The 19,595-nt window shown below is 44.3% G+C and overlaps 2 protein-coding genes across 3 annotated transcripts in view; one reads left to right on the top strand and one right to left on the bottom strand.

The window, feature by feature from the left end:
* Nucleotides 1-3,489, bottom strand: part of nom1 (nucleolar protein with MIF4G domain 1) — an 87,266-nt gene extending 83,777 nt beyond the window's left edge. Inside the window, exon 1 of the mRNA XM_070881634.1 lies at nucleotides 3,031-3,489. Coding sequence (XP_070737735.1) covers nucleotides 3,031-3,349 — 319 coding nt within the window. The 5' untranslated portion in view covers nucleotides 3,350-3,489. The remainder of the gene's footprint in view (nucleotides 1-3,030) is intronic.
* Nucleotides 3,490-3,802: 313 nt separating this feature from the next.
* lmbr1 (limb development membrane protein 1) overlaps nucleotides 3,803-19,595 on the top strand; it is a 245,541-nt gene continuing 229,748 nt past the window's right edge. The window contains exon 1 of one of the 2 annotated variants that reach the window (XM_070881637.1): nucleotides 3,803-4,076. In XM_070881637.1, the coding sequence (XP_070737738.1) occupies nucleotides 4,014-4,076 (63 nt within the window). In that variant the 5' untranslated portion in view covers nucleotides 3,803-4,013. The remainder of the gene's footprint in view (nucleotides 4,077-19,595) is intronic. The other variant, XM_070881639.1, reaches the window with a different exon arrangement.

Consider the following 19,595-nt stretch of genomic DNA (forward strand, 5'->3'; position numbering starts at 1 on the left):
ATTCTAATTCCTGTTTCTGTTCCAGACTTCCTCTTCTCCATAGCTGAACAAGGCCATTGGCATCCTAATTGGAACGTGGACCAGTTTGAACTTTTACCTGTAGTGATAGACAGCCAGCTACACCGACGGTGACCTAAGAAGAGAGACGGGAGAACCGAACTCTTTTAATCAGCAAAATAATTGGACTATTTATCTGAATCCTGAGCCATAATATGAAACTGTCTGTATGCCACAGTCTGTATAGTGTTGATATATGACAGTTTCGGCGCATGGGAGGGGAGACAGAGACGAGAGCTCCATGTAAACACCTTTTTGTACATGTCTTATGTTTATGCGCAAAATGGGAACTTTTCTAGATGTTGGGTGTGTTCACATTCCCTATACATTCCAAAGGAGGAATTCCTTTGCGCCCCGTTCCACTAACCCTAACTGAGACTGTCCGATGGATTCAGAGCCAAACTATCACGAGAGGAGGGGGGCCAATACAATACTGCTGAAGTTCCGGAGGGCATCACAGCTGAAATGGTAGCAATAAGGACCGTAGCATTACAAAACCGAATGGCCCTCAATTACCTGTTAGCTGAGAAAGGGGGAACGTGTGCCCTGATAGGATCTGAATGTTGCACTTACATTCCTGATAGTTCAGAAAACATAACCAATCTCGCTGATCACATAAGAAGGGAGGTGAAGAAGTTATCCACACCAGCAGAAGGGTCTAGCTGGTTTGATTGGCTATCAGATGGATCTTGGAGATCCTATCTAATTGTTGGTTGCCTTAACCTTTGTTGTAAAGTAATGATGGCAAGGTTAGCAAACCCTCTTGTGGTCAAGGGCTCCCGAGTTATGATCCAACGAAGTAAAGAACTACTCGACAATAATAACAATATGGATCAGGAAATAGAGTGTGAACGGATGAATGTGATACTCCTAGAATGATCCTAAGTGTTATCATGGAATGATAAAAGGGGGGAATGTGAATGTTTAAAAATGTATAGAGACATTGAAGTTGAGAATGTGGGAATTGTATAGGGACAGTATAAGCTAACAAAGAATTCATGGAGGAATAGCCATGACATCTCAGACTCGAGACGGCAAAATGTTACAACACTAACACATATTTGTAACAAAACCCACAGCTTGCAGAAAAACCTCAAGGTCTTATTAAATCATGTTATTAACCTGAAACATTAACAGAAGGTCTTTGTTTAAAATCAGACATACTTAGGTCAGCTTATGAGTGGACAAAGGGAAAGAGGGATCTAAGAGGATAGGCTGGACTAGGATGTCACTCTAGCCCTATCTTGTTATCTTTTGCCGAAAATGTATAACCATCGTGCCTTTACAATGTAACGTCACTTTGTCCGTAGGAAGTGGGTGCGTTCGAACAGACTTGCATTCCTTCTGTCTGATAAAGTCCCCGATCGGGATTTGCTTTTTAAATAAAAGCTTGCTTTGTTTAAAGCACAAACGGTATTCGTTTCAGTAATTTTGCTGAACCAGATTGAGGTAAAAGAATCCAGAAATCAACACCCTCATTATCTTACAAGTTTCAATAAGATCACCTCTCATTCTTCTGAACTCCAATCTACTCAACCTATCTTCATAAGTCAACCCCTTCATCCACAGAATCAACCTTGTGAACCTTCTCTGAACAGCCTCCAATGCAAGTATATCCTTCCGTAGTAATACCCACCCTCCTGTATGGCTCAGATACATGGACCATGTACACCTCAAGTCGCTGGAGAAATACCACCAATGATGTCTTCGCAAGATCCTACAAATCCCCTGGGAGGTCAGATGCATCAACATTAGCGTCCTCAACTAGGCCAACATCCCCAGCATTGAAGCACCGACCACATTTGATCAGCTCTGCTGGGCAGGCCACATTATTCGCATGCCAGACACGAGACTCCCAAAGCAAGCGCTCTACTCAGAACTCCTTCACGGCAAGCGAGCCAAAGGTGGGCAGAGGGGCAAACAACAAACCAGTTTGAGTTCTACTTTATAAAGGTAGTAACCATATCCAGTCTGAATATTAATTACAAGGACATCCTCAAAGCTTCCCTGATAAAGTGCAACATCCCCACTGACACCTGGGAGTCCCTGGCTAAAGACCGCCCTAAGTGGAGGAAGTGCATCCGGGTGGGCGCTGAGCACCTCGAGTCTCATCGCCGAGAGCATGCAGAAATCAATTGCAGGCAGCGGAAAGAGGGTGTAGCAAACCTGTCCCACCCACCCTCTCCCTCAACAACTATCTGTCCCACCCGTGACAGAGACTGTGGTTCTCATATTGGACTGTTCAGCCACTTAAGGATTCATTTTAAGAATGGAAGCGATTCTGAGAGACTGCCTATGATGATAATGATCGTTCCTTAAATATGGAGATCAAAACTATACGCAGAACTCCAGGTGTGGCCTCACCAATACTTTGTACAGTTGTAGCAGGATTTATCTGCTTTTATACTCTATCCCCCCCTTTGCAATAAAGGCCAACATACCATTGGCCTTCCTGATCACTTACTGTATCTACATACTAACTTTTTGTGTTTCATGCACAAGGACCCCCAGGTCTTGCTGTGCTGCAGCACTTTGCAATTTTTCTCCATTTAAATTACAATTTGCTTTTTCTATTATTTCTACCAAAAAGTGAATAACCTCACATTGACGGGTGATTTGTTTGAAGTTTTCAAGATATTAAGGATAAAAAGAGAGAAATGATTTCCACTGGTTGGAGAGTCCAGGACTAACTTACAAATTAGAGCCGTATCTTACACTTCTCCTCGCAAAGGATGGTAACAAAGGATGGTAGAGGTATGGAACTCTCTTCCACATGCTAGGTCAATTGTTAATTTTAATTCTGAGATTGATAGCGTTTTGTTAACCAAAGGTATTAAGGGATAGGGGGCAAAGGCGGGTGTGTGGAGTTGGGTCACAGATCAGCCATGATCTCGCCGAATGGCGGAACAGGCTGGAGAGGGGCTGAATGGCCTCCTCCTGTTCCTATGATTACTACGATCCTCGCCCGTTTACCTTCTCCCTCGCCGGCTTTCCTTTGCGCTGGTTGAGGTTTTACGTCGTTATCGCCACCCTCCTGCTCCTCCCTCTCGGGGCTGTGGTTCAGGTGCTTCCTCTGGTAGTAGTCTCTCATCCTGCGCTTCTTCAGCATCCTCTGCTCCTTCCTCATCTCCTTCCGACTTTTCTTCCTCCTTGCCCCGAGGCCGACACCCTGGGCTCGGGGCCGGTCCGGCTCGGCCGCCGCCGTTTCCACGAACCTCTCCACGGCCACTTTAAACTGCTTCAACGTCCCTGGGCCGCTCCGCTTCTCTTCATTTCCTCTTTTCCTCTTCATTCTTGATCCACAACAAACAAAAAAAATAAAACAACCAATATTCTATTTGCTGTTAATGAAACGTAGGAATCGCTGTTTAAATAACACGACGCCGAATGTGACTTAAACCCAAGCCTGTGTTTACAACACGCGCTAGCGCCGCCATGTGCATTTAAAAAAAACGTTTGTTGAAAGGGGGGGTGGGATCAATCTCCAACTAATCCCGCCCCTTTCCAATACCGCACTCCGATTGGCTTTCTGCGAACCCAGTCTCCGCCGCTTCTCCATTTCCCTTGGTTTATGCTCACGTCAATCCTACCCGCGGTCTGTTTGTTTTTAAACTGTCCCCGCCTTCGCCCTGTCTCCGCGAGCTCAACGCCGCGCCCGACCTATCGGCGGACGGGATGTAAGGCGGTCGCGCGGTCATTCTGGCGATGCCAGCCTATGAGGGGTCGTGTTACTGGCTGGGACTGCGGTCGCGCAGTGATGAAGGAAGGAAGAGGGGGGGATGTGGTGATGGTGTTGCGCCACCGTTTGAAATATCGTGCCGCTGCCGCTGCAGCTCTCGTCTTATCTCTCCGCCTCCTTACTACATCACGGTTGTTTTAGGTGTTGATGCGGCTATTATTTCCCCCACCCCCGCCTTTTTTTTGTTGTCGTTGTAAATGTTAAGTTTCAATGAAGGATGGACGCTGACGATGTGACAATCCGAGAGCAAAACTTTCACAGCCAGGTCCGGGAATACATCGTGAGTAGCTGCACCTGCACCTGCACCGCCTCCTCTCGGCATCGCCTCTGCGCTTCGTTTGCTTTTCAGCAGCGGTCTGAGTGAAATAAATGCAAAGAGGGTGGCGGCTCCTACTTTCCGTCTCTTTCAATGTTGCAAAATTGGTCCTTTTTTAAAAGCCAAGGCTTCGCGGTGCTCTTGCTTTGTTTTTTTTTGTTGCTCTGTGCACATGCGTTGGACCGAGCCGATTTTTCTTCTTCCCACACACGAGGAAGAATTGATCACGGACCGTTGTTTTGAATTGATCATGTACCGTTGATCATGCTGGTTATGTTGTTCCTGCAGGCTACGTGTTTCCTGTATTTCGATGGTTTGTGTTTTTTCTTGTCTCTGTGTCATTTTTATATATTGATGTGCATACAACTTAACTGAGCGGGTTATTTTGACATCGGGGGCTCCGGCCAAGACACAAACACACAGGCACACTCGGTGCAAAGGTTCATGTCATTATAACGTTGTTCTAAATAGGCCCAGAATATCACTGGGAAGTGTCAAGGGAACGGAATAGTCTTCGGCTTGGGGCGAATGTTGGCTGTGTTCCAAGGTTGGGAACGAGCATTTCTGATCCTGTTAGCTATTCTGATTTTTGTCGATGTGACTGATCAGCTTTTGCATTACGACTTCTACAGTTAACGCATTGCACATTTACATTGAATACGTGGTTCTGGTTAATTTGAGTAGTACAGTACTATGGAGTAATATTTAGCATGTTGACAGCAGCTTTGTCCCATCCACTGATATGTGTAAATGTAAAATAAAGGCATTCTTAAATAAGTGATATGGTTGTTTCAGTTGACTTTAGTGCTTTTTGGAAGAAAGAGACCAGCCTTTTTAAATGTAATGTAATTAAAAAAAAATACAAATTCAGATATTAAAACTTTGGAATTTGGATCTAATAGTAATTACCAGAACTATTTGGAGTATTGTTGTGATTGCAATGTTTCAGTAACTACATTTAAAAAAAAAAAAAATTATGCAATGAAACCAGCCAGGAACAGTTGCTGACATCGAGTGTTGTGAGAGATCCGGAAATGAATACAGTACACCAGAGAGAACATAACATTAGAATTAGGAGTAGGCGATAAGGCCTCTCGAGCCTGCTCCACCCATTCAATAAAATCATGTCTGATCTTCAACCTCAACTCAACTTTTGGGCTTGATACCCATATCCCTTGAACGTGTTGTTGCCTCCCAAATCTATGCTCATCGTTCCTGCAATTCCATGTTTGAATCCCTCCAATCCGGTTTCCACAGCTGCCATAGTACCGAAACGGCTCATCAAAGTCACAAATGACATCCTTTGTGTCTGACATAAGAACATAAGAAATAGGAGCAGGAGTAGGCCACCTGGCCCCTCGAGCCTGCTCCGCCATTCAATAAGATCACGGCTAATCTGATCATGGACTTTGCTGCACTTCCCTGCCCGCTCCCCATAACCCTTTATTCCCTTATCGCTCAAAAATCTGTCTGTATCTCCACCACCTCTGGGGCAGAGAATTCCATAGAGTTACAACCCTCAGAGAAGAAATTCCTCCTCATCTCAGTTTTAAATGGGTGGCCCTTTATTCTAAGACCATGTCCCCTAGTTTTAGTTTCCCCTATGAGTGGAAATATCCTCTCTGCATCCACCTTGTCTAGTCCCCTCTATCATCATTTTCGATAAGATCTCCATTCATTCTTCTGAACTCCAATGTGTATAACCCAACTTACTCAATCTATCTCTGGAATCAACCTAGTGACAAAGGGAAACTATCCCTCCTCGTCCTTCTTGATGTGGGTGCAGCCTTTGTCGTGGTTGACCACTCTAACCATCTCCAACGTCTCCACCGTTGTCCAGCTGGGTGGGACTGCATTCGCCTGGTTCCATTATTATCTATCTAATGGTAGCCAGAGAATCACCTGCAATGGCTTCTCTTTCTGCCCCTAGATTGTTACCTCTGGTGTCCCCCAAGGATCTATTCTTGGCCCCCTCCTAATTCTCATTTACATGTTGCACCTTGGTGACATCATCTGAAAACACAGCGTTAGTTTCCATATGTACGCTGATGACACCCAGTTCTACCTCACTACCACTTCTCTCGCCCCCTGCTCGGTCTCTAAATTGTAGACTGCTTGTCTGACATCCAGTTCTGTATGAGCAGAAATTTTCTCTGGTTTAGATATTGGGAAGACTGAAGCTGTTATTTTTGGTCCCCGCCACAAACTCCATTCCCTAGCTACTGACTCCATCCCTCTCCCCAACTTCTGTCTGAGGCTGAACTAGACTGTTCGCAATCTTAGTGTCCCATTTGACCCAGAAATCAGCTTTCGACGACATATCCGCAGCATTTCCAACTCCGTAACATCACCCATCTCCACCCTTGCCTCAGTTCATCCACTGTTGAAGCCCTCATCCATGCCTTTGTTACCTCTAGACTTGGCTCACTCCTGGCTGGTCTCCCACATTCTATCCTACGTAAATTAGAGGTGATCCAAAAGTCGTCTGCCCGTGTCCTAACTCGCACCAAGTCCCGCTCGCCCATCACCCCTGTGCTCGCTGACCTACATTAGCTCCCGGTTAAGCAGCGCTTCGATTTCAAAATTCTCATCCTTGTTTTCAAATCCTTCCATGGCCTTGCCCCTCCCTATCTCTGTAATCTTTTCCAGCCCCACAATCCTGCCGAGATTGCAAGGTGACCAGGACTGGGACAAAGACTGGTTGCAAGGTGACCAGGACTGGGAACTAATTATTCAGGGATATTTGACAACTCGGAAGGACAGACAGAAAGGAAAAGGAGGTGGGGTAGCACGGTTAATAAAGGATGGGATCACTGCGTTAGTGAGAAACTATATTGGCTCAGAGGATCAAGATGTTGAATCAGTTTGGGTGGAGATAAGGAATAATAAAGGGAAAAAGTCGCTGGTGGGCTTAGTCTATATGCCCCCTAACAGTAGCTACACTGTTGGATGGAGTATAAAGCAACGGCAATAATCATGGGTGATTATATTGATTGGACAAAGCAAATTGGCTCGGGTAGTCTTGAGGAGGAGTTCATAGTGTATCCGGGATAGTTTCCTTGAACAGTACGTTGCGGAACCAATAAAGAGCAAGCTAACTTGGATCTAGTACTGTGTAATGAGGCAGGATTAATAAATGATCTCGTAGTAAAAGATCCTCTAGAAATGAGTGACCATAATATGGTTGAATTTCAAAATCAGTTGGAGGATGAGAAAGCTGGTTCTCAAACCAGGGTCATAAGCTTAAATAAAGGAGACTACAAAGGTACAAGTGTAGAGTTGTCTAACGTGGACTAGGTAAATAGACTAAAGATGGTTGATGAGCAATGGCAGACATTTAAAGCAATATTTCATAACTCGTAACAAAAATATATCCCAATGAGAAGGAAAGACTGTAGGAGAAGGGACAACCATCCGTGGCTAACTAAGGAAATAAGGGAGGGTATCAAATTGAAAACAAGGGCATACAATGAGGCCAGAGGATTGGGAAATTTTTAAAAAGTCAGCAGAGAACGACTGAAAAAAAAATGATTGAGAGGGAAGTTAGATTATGAAAGTAAGCTAGCACAAAATATAAAAACAGATAGTAAGAGTTTCTACAGGTACATAAATAGGAAAAGTGTGGCTAAAGTAAATGTTGGTCCCGTGGAGGAGGAGACTGGGGAATTAATAATGAAGAACAGGGAAATGGCAGAAATGTTGAACAAATATTTTGTATCGGTCTTCAAGGTAGAAAACACGAAAAACATTTTAATAGTGGATAATCAAGGGGCAATAGGTAGGGAGGAACTTAATACAATCACTACCACTAATGAAGTAGCACTAGATAAAATAATGGGACGAAAGGCGGACAAGTCCCCAGGGCCAGATGCCTTACATCCTTGGATCTTAAGAGAAGTGGCTGCAGAGGTAGTGGATGCATTGGTTGTAATCTACCAAAATTCCCTGGATTCTGAGGCGGTCCCAACAGATTGGAAAACTGCAAATGTAATGCCCCTATTTTAAAAAAAAAAAGAGGCAGACAAAAAGCAGGAAACTATAGACCAGTTAGCCTAACATCTGTGGTTGGGAAAATGCTGGACGCCATTATTAAGGAAGCAGTAGTGGGACATTGAATCATGCTTTTCCAAATCAAGCAGTCATCATGGTTTTATGAAAGGGAAATCATGTTTGACAAATTTGTTGGAGTTCTTTGAGGACGTAACGAGCAGGGTGGAAAAGGGGGAACCTGTGGTTGTGATGTATTTGGATTTCCAGAAGGCATTCGATAAGGTGCCACATAAGAGGTTACTGCACAAGATACAAGCTCACGGGGTTTGGGGTAATATATTAGCATGGATAGAGGATTGGCTAACTAACAGAAAACAGAGAGTTGGGATAAATGGGTCATTTTCCAGTTGGCAAACATTGACTAGTGGGGCGCAGCAGGGATTGGTGCTGGGTCCTCAACTATTTACAATCTATATTAATGACTTGGATGAAGGGACGGAGTGTAACGTAGCCAAGTTTGCTGATGATACAAAGGTGGGTGGGAAAGCAAATTGTGACACACAAAATATGCAAAGGGATATAGACAAACTAAATGAGTTGGCAAAAATTTGGCAGATGGAGTATAATGTTGGAAAATGTGAGGTTATCCACTTTGGCAGAAATAATAGAAAAGCAAATTATAATTTAAATGGAGAAAAATTGCAAAGTGCTGCAGTACAGAAAGACCTGGGGCTTCCTTGTGCATGAAGCACAAAGTTAGTATGCAGTACAGCAAGTAATCCAGAAGGCAAATGAAATGTTGGTCTTTATTGCAAGGGGGATAGAGTATAAAAGCAGCGATGTCTTGCTACAACTGTACAGAGTATTGGTGAGGCCACACCTGGAGTACTGCGTGCAGTTTTGGTCTCCGTATTTAAGGAAGGATATGCTTGCATCTCCGGAATCACAAGGTTGATTCCGGAAATGAGGGGGTTGATTTATGAAGATAGGTTGGGCCTATACTCACTGGAGCTCAGAAGAATGAGGTGTGATCTTATTGAAACTTAAGATAGTGAGGGGGCTCGGCAGGGTGGATGCAGAGAGGATATTTCCACTCATGGGGGAAACTAAAACTAGGGGACATCGTCTCAGAATAAGGGGCCGTCCATTTAAAACTCAGATGAGGAGGAATTTCTTCTCTGAGGGTTGTAAATCTATGGGATTCTCTGCCCCAGAGAGGTGTGGAAGGCTGGGTCATTGAATGTAATTAAGGCGGAGATAGGTTTTTGAGCTAAGGGAGTAAAGGGTTATGGGGAGCTGGCAGGGAAGTGGAGCTGAGTCCATGATCAGATCAGCCATGATTTTATGGAATGGCAGAGCAGGCTCAAGGGGCCAAATGGCCTACTCCTGCTCCTATTTCTTATGTTCTTGTGAGATGTCTGCACTCTTCTAATTGTGTCCTCCTTGAGCATCCCTGATTATAATCACTCAACTATTGGTGGCTGTGCCTTCTGTTGCCTAGACCCTAAGCTCTGGAATTCCCTGCCTAAACCTCTCTACCTCGCTTTCCTCCTTCAAGACGCTCCTTAAAACATACATCTTTGACCAAGCTTTTGGTCTTCTGTGCTAACTTCTAATTATGCGACTCGGTGTCAGATTTTTGTTGCATACTCCTGTGACATGCCTTGGGACGTTTCACTGTTAAAGGCTCTATATAAATACAGTTGTTGTTTATTAGTTTAGGATCAGCAAGGTAAAGTGTTAGAAATCTTACCTCTGATTCACATGGATGTGGGTTCAAATCTAATTTCAGCATACATCTAGGCTGACATTTCAATGCTGCACTGAAGGAGTTCTGCATTGTTGAAGGTGCTGACTTTTGGATAAAACATTAAATGAGGCCCTGCAACAAATGAGCAGAGCTGAAATATGAATACAAGCCCTTTCCTTTTAATTTCCCCTTTTACTCTTATGATTTTATTCTTGGAGGATAGGAAAAAAAAGAGAACTAGGACAGGAATTTGACATTAAGATGAATATTGTTGAAGTGTTGTTTAGGTGGTTGAATCACCAAAAGTATCAAATGTCTCTGTTGAAAGCTAAAGCGAATGAACTTGTGAAAGTACTTGATGCACAAAGCTTTGCAGAATCAAAATGGATTCCTGCGCTGCTGGAAAATGAGACACAATCTTGTCTACAAAATGTGGTGATAAAGCAGACAGCGACAAACCTGCTGCTGATATATGTACAGATTTGTTAGCACAATATCCACCGAACTGCATTTACAATTGTGACGAGACCAGGCTTTTCTGTATTGCCCAGTCTGATCAAACATACGTAAGGAGAGAAGGTGAGCAGTAGTAAAATGGGAAATGAAGACTGTTCTCATGTATGCTTAACATTATTTTTTATTCGATTCGGGATGTAGGCATCACTGGCGAGACCAGCATTTATTACCCATCACTAATTGCCCTTGAGAAGGTGGTGGTGAGCCGCCGCCTTGAACCGCTGCAGTCCTTGTGGTGAAGGTACTCCCATCATCATATGTAGTCCCTCGGAGTTGAGGAAGACTTGCTTCCACTCTAAAAGTGAGTTCTCAAGTGACTTAAGAGTCCAATGCGGGACCTACAGTCTCAGGTGGGGCAGACAGTAGTTGAAGGAAAGGGTGGGTGGAGAGCCTGAGTTGACGCACGCTGCTTCCGCTGTCCACACTTGGTTTCTGCTTGTACCTTGATGATGGAACTGGAGGTGCTCAGCACCCTCCTGGATGCTCTTCCTCCATTTTGGGCGGTCGTGGGCCAGGGATTCCCAGGAGTTGGTGGGGATGTTGCACTTTATCAAGGAGGCTTTGAGGGTGTCCTTGAAGCATTTCCTCTGCTCACCTGGGACACGTTTGCCGTGTCGAAGCTCCGCGTAGAGCGCTTGCTTTGGGAGTCTCGAGTCGGGCATGCGGACGATGTGGCCCTCTATCCCTGGCCATCCGTTGCCAACCTGCATCCTTTATCCCCGAATCTCCCCACTTCACTGATTAAGTTTCCCTGGCCCCAATAGTGGGTGCATTTCTTTACCCTAAAAGCCCAGACCTGTGTTGCAAGGGTCCACTGCCCATCCCCCAATCATGCCTGCTCTTCACCTCCATCAGTGACCGCCAAGACTTCGCTCCCCCACTACTCGTTGAAGGCACCGTCTGCGTCTGGGCAGCTCCCGAACAACTCACAGGTTTGGATCCCACCGACGACTTACCAACCTGATCCCGTTGGCATCTCCCGGTACTCTCATAGTGCTGTTAGGAAGGGAGTTCCAGAATTTTGACCCAGTGACGATGAAGGAACGGCATGTGCCTGCTGCCCTTGTATTTTAGGTAGTAGAGGTCACAGGTTTAGGAGGTGCTGCCGAAGAAGCCAAGGCGAGTTGCTGCAGTTCATTTTGTAGATGGTACATATTGCAGCCATTGTGTGTTGGTGGTGGAGGGAGTAAATGCTGAAGGTGATGCATTGGGTGCCAATCAAGCAGGCTGCTTTGTCCTGGATGGTGTCGAGCATCTTGTGTTTTTGGAGCTGCACTCATCCAGGCAAGTGGAGAGTATTCCATCACACTCATGAGTTGTGCCTTGTAGATGGTGGAAAGGCTTTGGGGAGTCAGGAGAATACTCAGCCTCTGACCTGCTCTTGTTGCCACAGTATTTATGTGGCTGATCCAGTTAAGTTTCTGGTCATTGGTGACCCCCAGGATGTTGATGGCGGGGGATTCGGCGATGGTAATGCCGTTAAATATTAAAGGGTGGTGGTTAGACTCTCGTTTGTTGGAGATGATCATTGCCTGGCACTTGTGTGGTGGGAATGTTACTTGCTACTTATCAGCCCAAGCCTTAATGTCGTCCAGGTCTTGCTGTATACAGACAACAACAACACAACTTGTATTTATGTAGTTGAGAACTGCTTCATTATCTGGGGAGTTGCACATGGAACTGAACACTGTGCATACATCAGTGATCATCCCCACTTCTGACCTTATGAAGAGAAGGCCATTGATAAAGCAGCTGAAGATGGTTGGGCCAGGGCAGTGCCCTGAGGAACTCCTGCAGCGATGTCCTGGGGCTGGAATGATTGACCTCCAACAACCATCTTCCTTGGTGCTAGGTATGACTCCAGCCAGTGGAGAGTTTCCCCCCGATTCCCATTGACTTCAATTTTGCTAGGGCTCCTTGATGCCACACTCGGTCTAATGCTGCCTTGATGTCGAGGGCAATCATTCTCACCTCTGGAATTCAGCTCTTTTGCCCATTTGGTGCAAATGGGCAATGGGTCAAGCAATCTCTTGATTGGGGAAAAGCAAGAACCCTCACTGTTTTTTAAAACGTGGGAACTTTTACAGATTTTTAAAAAAGGAGGGAGAGAGAAAACAGGGAATTATAGACCGGTCAGCCTGACCTCAGTAGTGGGTAAAATGATGGAATCAATTATTAAGGATGTCATAGCTGTGCATCTGGAAAATGGTGACATGATAGGTCCAAGTCAGCATGGATTTGTGAAAGGGAAATCATGCTTGACAAATCTTCTGGAATTTTTTGAGGATGTTTCCAGTAAAGTGGACAAAGGAGAACCAGTTGATGTGGTATATTTGGACTTTCAGAAGGCTTTCGACAAGGTCCCACACAAGAGATTAATGTGCAAAGTTAAAGCACATGGGATTGGGGGTAGTGTGCTGACGTGGATTGAGAACTGGTTGTCAGACGAAGCAAAGAGTAGGAGTAAACGGGTACTTTTCAGAATGGCAGGCAGTGACTAGTGGGGTACCGCAAGGTTCTGTGCTGGGGCCCCAGCTGTTTACATTGTAAATTAATGATTTAGACGAGGGGATTAAATGCAGTATCTCCAAATTTGCGGATGACACTAAGTTGGGTGGCAGTGTGAGCTGCGAGGAGGATGCTATTAGGCTGCAGAGTGACTTGGATAGGTTAGGTGAGTGGGCAAATGCATGGCAGATGAAGTATAATGTGGATAAATGTGAGGTTATCCACTTTGGTGGTAAAAACAGAGAGACAGACTATTATCTGAATGGTGACAGATTAGGAAAAGGGAAGGTGCAACGAGACCTGGGTGTCATGGTACATCAGTCATTGAAGGTTGGCATGCAGGTACAGCAGGCGGTTAAGAAAGCAAATGGCATGTTGGCCTTCATAGCGAGGGGATTTGAATACAGGGGCAGGGAGGTGTTGCTACAGTTGTACAGGGCCTTGGTGAGGCCACACCTGGAGTATTGTGTACAGTTTTGGTCTCCTAACTTGAGGAAGGACATTCTTGCTATTGAGGGAGTGCAGCGAAGATTCACCAGCCTGATTCCCGGGATGGCGGGACTGACCTATCAAGAAAGACTGGATCAACTGGGCTTGTATTCACTGGAGTTCAGAAGAATGAGAGGGGACCTCATAGAAACGTTTAAAATTCTGACGGGTTTAGACAGGTTAAATGCAGGAAGAATGTTCCCAATGTTGGGGAAGTCCAGAACCAGGGGTCACAGTCTGAGGATAAGGGGTAAGCCATTTAGGACCGAGATGAGGAGAAACTTCTTCACCCAGAGAGTGGTGAACCTGTGGAATTCTCTACCACAGACAGTAGTTGAGGCCAATTCACTAAATATATTCAAAAGGGAGTTAGATGAAGTCCTTACTATTCGGGGGATCAAGGGTTATGGCGAGAAAGCAGGAAGGGGGTACTGAAGTTTCATGTTCAGCCATGAACTCATTGAATGGCGGTGCAGGCTAGAAGGGCTGAATGGCCTGCTCCTGCACCTATTTTCTATGTTTCTATTATGAAAGAGACACTCACGCTTGGATGACTCAAGCAATTGTCATATAGTGGCTGCGATCTTTCAATGCTAGAATGATGATGGTGTGAGAAGGTGTGATTTTTTTCGATTGCTAATGCCATTTTCCATGTTGTGCCTCTTAATCTTTCACAAGCGGGTCCAGTTTTTACCATCTAATACTACTTCCATCATCATGCCCTGGACCAAGATGTCATTCATCGCGTGATGGATGCTGTGCACTTAGTCGGGAGAGCTTGGAATGCAATAACTTCCAGCTGTATTAGAAACTGCTTTAGAAATTGTGGTCTGGTTGCTAGTGAGAAATGCAATGAGGAAGTTGATGAAGGGATTCCCAGTGGTTTGAGTGAGGTGAAGTTTGATATTTTTGATGGATGATGACCTTGACATTTGCACAAAGATGACTGACTTAGAAATCAATTCTTCTCGGAATGACTCACAGTGGCTGTAGAGGTTGTAAATTAAGATGTACCAGAACTGGCAATTCCTAAAGTTAGAGAGGTAGATTTTGCATTTTGAATTTTGTGTTGATTCATCCTTGCAAAAGATAGTGAGCATTTGAATTTTATGCACTGGAAGGAAAGTGCTGAGGTTCATGGCTTCTGATTCGCACAAGAAATCAATCACAGAATTCTTTTCAGTATAACAAAAATCTCACGAGATGTGAGCATTTTTCATGAGTTTTTAACATGCTATATACTGTGTTCAGCTTTTTAAGGTGCAAATAAAGTTTGTTATGCACCTTGATTTTTGTGTTGCTTCTCGCTTTATAGAAATCCCTGTTTTATTCACCGTTGCAATTAAGTGAGTATGTCTATTCAATTGTGGTTTGGCACAGAGGGAGTTTTCAGTCTAGGGTAGGCAGGCTGTTTTACGATAAGAGGACAGGCTAGCAAGCCAAGCCTGAGCCTGTTCTTACTCAATATCCTCACATGCACGTCTTTGCATATGTTGGTATTTAGCCAGGGCTTCTATTCCTGTTTGCTGAAGCCAACTGTACCATCCCAACTGCAGCCACTAGGAAAGATGTATCGCACAGCTACCTGACAACGTGGAAAACTGACCAAGTATATCCTGTCCACAAAAAGCAGGACAAATCCAACCCGATCACTTGCCACCTTATCGGCCTACTCCTATTTATTAGCAAAGTGATGGAAGAAGTCATTATCATGCTATCAAGTGGTACCTGCTCGCTGATGCTCAGTTTGGGTTCTGCCAGGAACACTTGGCTCCAGTCTTGGTCCCAACATTGACACAAGCTGAATTCCAGAGATGAAGTGAGAGTGACTGCTATTGACATCAAGGCAGCATTCCACCAAGAGTTGCATCCAAGAACACTGGTAAAACTGAAATCGGTGGAGATCCGAGGGAAAACTCTCCAATGGCTGAAGTCACACCTAGGTTACCAACCTTCCAGGATTGTCTGGGAGTCAACAGGAATGAAAGATCCTGGACACTGCTGCGAACAACCCGGGAGAAAAATCAAAACATTAAAAAAAAACAAAGTTCCTCCACCACCTACAAGGCATGTCAGTAGTGTGTTGCAATTCTCTCTACTTGCATGCACATTCTCTCCACAGCAAACTCGAAGCTCAACACCATCTAATATGAAGCAATCCACTTGATCACCACCTCGTCCATCCCCTTTACCATTGGCTTACTGTGGCTGCAGCATGTACTATCTACAAGATGGACTGCAGCAACTCGCCGAAGCTGCTTCAGCACTTCCCAAACCCATGACCTTCATCATCTAAAATGACGAGGGCAGCAGGAACATGGCTGTTGAAGTCCCCCTTATACTCTTGCACTCATTAAAAACCTATATCAGTGGCTGATACCAAAACGCAAAATCCAATCGTAAAGATGCCATGTTCGTAGCACTCTGGCTTGTGCAGGTTTTTAGTCTTCTGACACTTTTACATCTGTTTTTGAGCATCAAGAATCCTACTTAGGGTAGTTATAGTCAGAAACGGCGTGGAGCAGAGATCGGGACAGGCGAGGTCTGGAGATCGAAAGCGGAGAGGATGGACGAGGCACGGAGAGGTGGAGCAGTGTGGACAAGACCAAGGGAAGACGCAGCACGGGCCAATAGTGAGGCTGTGAGGTCGTGAGGCTCACATTGCGTACTGTGCATTCCACGTAGAGAGATTCTGTGGGAAGGAAGGAGGACAGCAGGAGTATGTTTGCAATTGTGTCTATGTATTGGCACATGCGGCGGCGCCTGGTCTCCAGTCGTCTTGGATCCCGCTTGCCACTGGACCAAGACCGTGCTCCGTCAAGCCCGTGTGGTGGCTGGTGTGCAATGGCCACCCCACGTTAAAAGAATTCACACACAGGCATCTTCCACCATTTAAAATTAGTTTTAGTCTTCTGAGTACTCATTTTTAGTGTGGAAGCAAGTCATCCTCGACCCTGAGGGACTGCCTAAGATGATGATGAGTTATGGCAATACAAAAGGAGTATGTCTCCAAAGGCCCTTGTTGTGTCGGTCTTTGTTTTTATAATTTACTGCGGATGTTATAACATTCCAACACTGTGGCAACTGCAACTAACCTTGGTTCTCAGGCTAGCTGTACTCTGACTCATCCTCACTGTTGGTTAATACCCAACTTTTACCCACAACCTCACTATTCGATTATAGCAATCCTCTTTCTCATCCCAGGTTGTCTGGTTACATCTTACTCTACAGACTTTTAAGAAAAAGGGTTACATGTTATATATATTACAGATCAGCCATTTTATTGAATAGCTGAGCAAGCTCAAGGGGCTGTATGGTCTACTCCCCCTATTTCTTGTGTTTTCATATAATTCAAGATTTAATTGTATACAGTTGATGATTACAAACTTCTATATTTAATTCTTGCACACGATTTATAAATCTTTTACTGATGATTATATCACTACACAAGTATTCTTTTTAAAAAAAAAACAACTAATCCATAATAATCTTACAATTATTTATTTTCAAACCAAGGTTCAAACAAAAAGAAACATACTTCAAAATAACTAGATTAAATTTATCCATTGAATTGGTTTCTAAAAGTCTGGGCTTGATTTTGATCTTTTTGTCCAGACCCGTGACTCTGAGCTGAATATGCATCGCACAGTCTGAACATGTGCAGAGTACCCGATCTCCTAAATTACATTCATACCATTCAGTTTGTTGTACTGATGAAATATTTTTCTTTAGCTTTAAGAAATTTCTGCTTAGTAGTATTTCTTCAAATAAATTTGAACAACGAGTACAAATTTAAGTATTTTTTAGAAGCGTGGTTCTGTATGTAAGAGAGTGAGGAGAAAAATTGAATGTTTTCTATTAATTAAACTTGAGAAAATGTATTACATCAAGGACTGGAGGAAAGAAAGATGGGGAAGTGATTTTCTTCGTTCAATTTTCAAAATACACGTTGAATTTTGAAGTCGACTAGTTATCTTGTGTTTTATTCACGAGTCGCAAAGGGAAATGCTAATTACTTTTAATGCATATAAGAGTGAGGGAGAGACACCAATAAATACAAGGTTTTGAAAGTAGAATCTCTGAGGGGAAATTGATAGGAAGGGAGGAGAGAAAAGGTTGAGGGTAAACGGGCCTTTAGCATGAGCCTTGTGGTCAGTGATTAGGGGTAGTGGAAAGAGTAAAAAAGGGGGTTCAGGGTTTTTGAAGGCAGTCCAAAGGGGAAGAAGTTGCAATAGTGATGGGAGTGACGGTGGCGAGAAGAAGAATGGGTAAGGGACACAGTGGGAGTAAGGGGGTGGAGCGGAAGCAAGAGTGATTGGGAACCGAGCCACTGAAAGGAACATTTTACTTATAACCTCATTCAAATGCACACTCAAGCCTTGGGTGACTCCCTTCCCTGCCACGCCACTCCGCACCTCCTACCCAAAAGTAAAGTGTTGATTTCTGGATTCTTTTCCTTCATTCTGTTTCAGCGAATACACTGAGGCGAACACCAAAGAAGCTTATAACAAAGCAGTCTTTATTATAAAGATTTACCGGCCAGGACTTTATCAGACAGAAGGAATGCTCTCTTGATAGAGCGCACCCACTTCCTACGGACAAAGTGAAATTACATTGTAAAGGCATAACAGTTATACATTTTCGGTACAAGATAACAAGATACAATTTAGAGTGACATCCTAGTTCAGCCTATCCCTTTTGATCCCTCCTTCCCTTTGTCCACTCATAAGCCGACTTCAGTATGGTCTGTTTTTCCCAAAGAACTTTCTCTCACTTTGCTCAAAGAACTTTCTCTCACTTTGCTCAAAGAACTTTCTCTCACTTTGCTCAAAGAACTTTCTCAGGCATTGCTTCTAAATGTTACAATTTTACTGGCGTGACTAGTAACTTAGACCTTGCAAGTCTGTTAATTGTGCTGATGTTGTAATATTTGCAGTTTGATATTCTTTTAGTGATTCTCCCATGATTTCTTTGTTCAATTTCACTTTCTCTATACATTTTCCCACATTCTCAACTTCAATGTCTCTATACATTTTCAAACATTCATATTCTATACATTTTCAAACATTCACAAAAGCAGGGAGGACAAGAAAACAGAGTTAAGGAAGGAGGAGAGGGAGATGAACAGCAATACAAAGACATGATTATAAATTCCATAGATTTTCAAAATAAAAAATGTTTTAATTTTTTTAATGTTTGTTTGATATTTGAACTTCTCCCTTAATCCCTTGTGCATGTCCCAATCTTTATTACTTTTTCTAAAAATTATACAAAGTGAACCATAAAACCTGGTTTGCTGTCTGTGAGAATTCTTCAATGGGTTTGCCTGCTTAGCTTTCTTGATGACATCACTGTTGCTGGATGCCAGAGATTCGCTATAGATGATGCCAGAATTAAATTAATGTCGGAAAAGGTGAAATTACCACAGAGCCCGCTAAATGTTGTGGTTAGCTTTCTTTGAGGTAGACCGCAAAATCCGGGTCGTTATAAATTCTTGAGCAGTGTCATCATAGGCATTCCCTTGAAATCGATACTTGTTTCCACTCAAAAAATGAGTTCTCAGGTGACTATACAGTCCAATATGGGAATTGCAGTCTCTGTCACAGGTGGGACAAACAGTCGTTGCAGGAAAGGGTGGGTGGGAAGTCTGGTTTGCCGCACGCTCCTTCCGCAGCCTGCGTTTATCCTCCACATGCTCTTGGCGACGAGACACGAGGTGCTCCGCGTCCTCCCGGATGCTCTTCCACAACTTAGGGCTGTTTTGGGCCAGGGATTCCCAGGTGTCGGTGGGGATGTTGCACTTTATCAAGGCTTTGAGGGTGTCCTTGAAACGCTTCCTCTGCCCACCTGGGGCTCGCCTGCTGTCTGGAGTTCCAAGTAGAGCGCTTGCTTTGGCATGCGGACGATGTGGCCCGCCCAACGGAGCTGGTCGAGTGTGGTCAGTGCTTCGATGCTGGGGATGTTGGCTTGATCGAGAACACTGATGATGGTGCGTCTATCCTCCCAATGGATTTGCAGGATCTTGTGGAGGCAGCGTTGGTATTTCTTCAGCGATTTGAGATGGCTACTGTATATATAGTCCATGTCTCTGAGCCATATAGGAGGGTGGGTATCACTACAGCCCTATAGTCCATAAGCATGGTGCCAGATTTGAGGTCCTGGTCTTCAAACACACTCTTCCTCGGGCAATCGAAGGCTGCGCTGGTGCACTGGAGGCGGCGATGGATCTC

This window comes from Pristiophorus japonicus, chromosome 5 (genome assembly GCF_044704955.1).
Source record: "Pristiophorus japonicus isolate sPriJap1 chromosome 5, sPriJap1.hap1, whole genome shotgun sequence".
Taxonomy (NCBI): Eukaryota; Metazoa; Chordata; class Chondrichthyes; family Pristiophoridae; genus Pristiophorus; species Pristiophorus japonicus.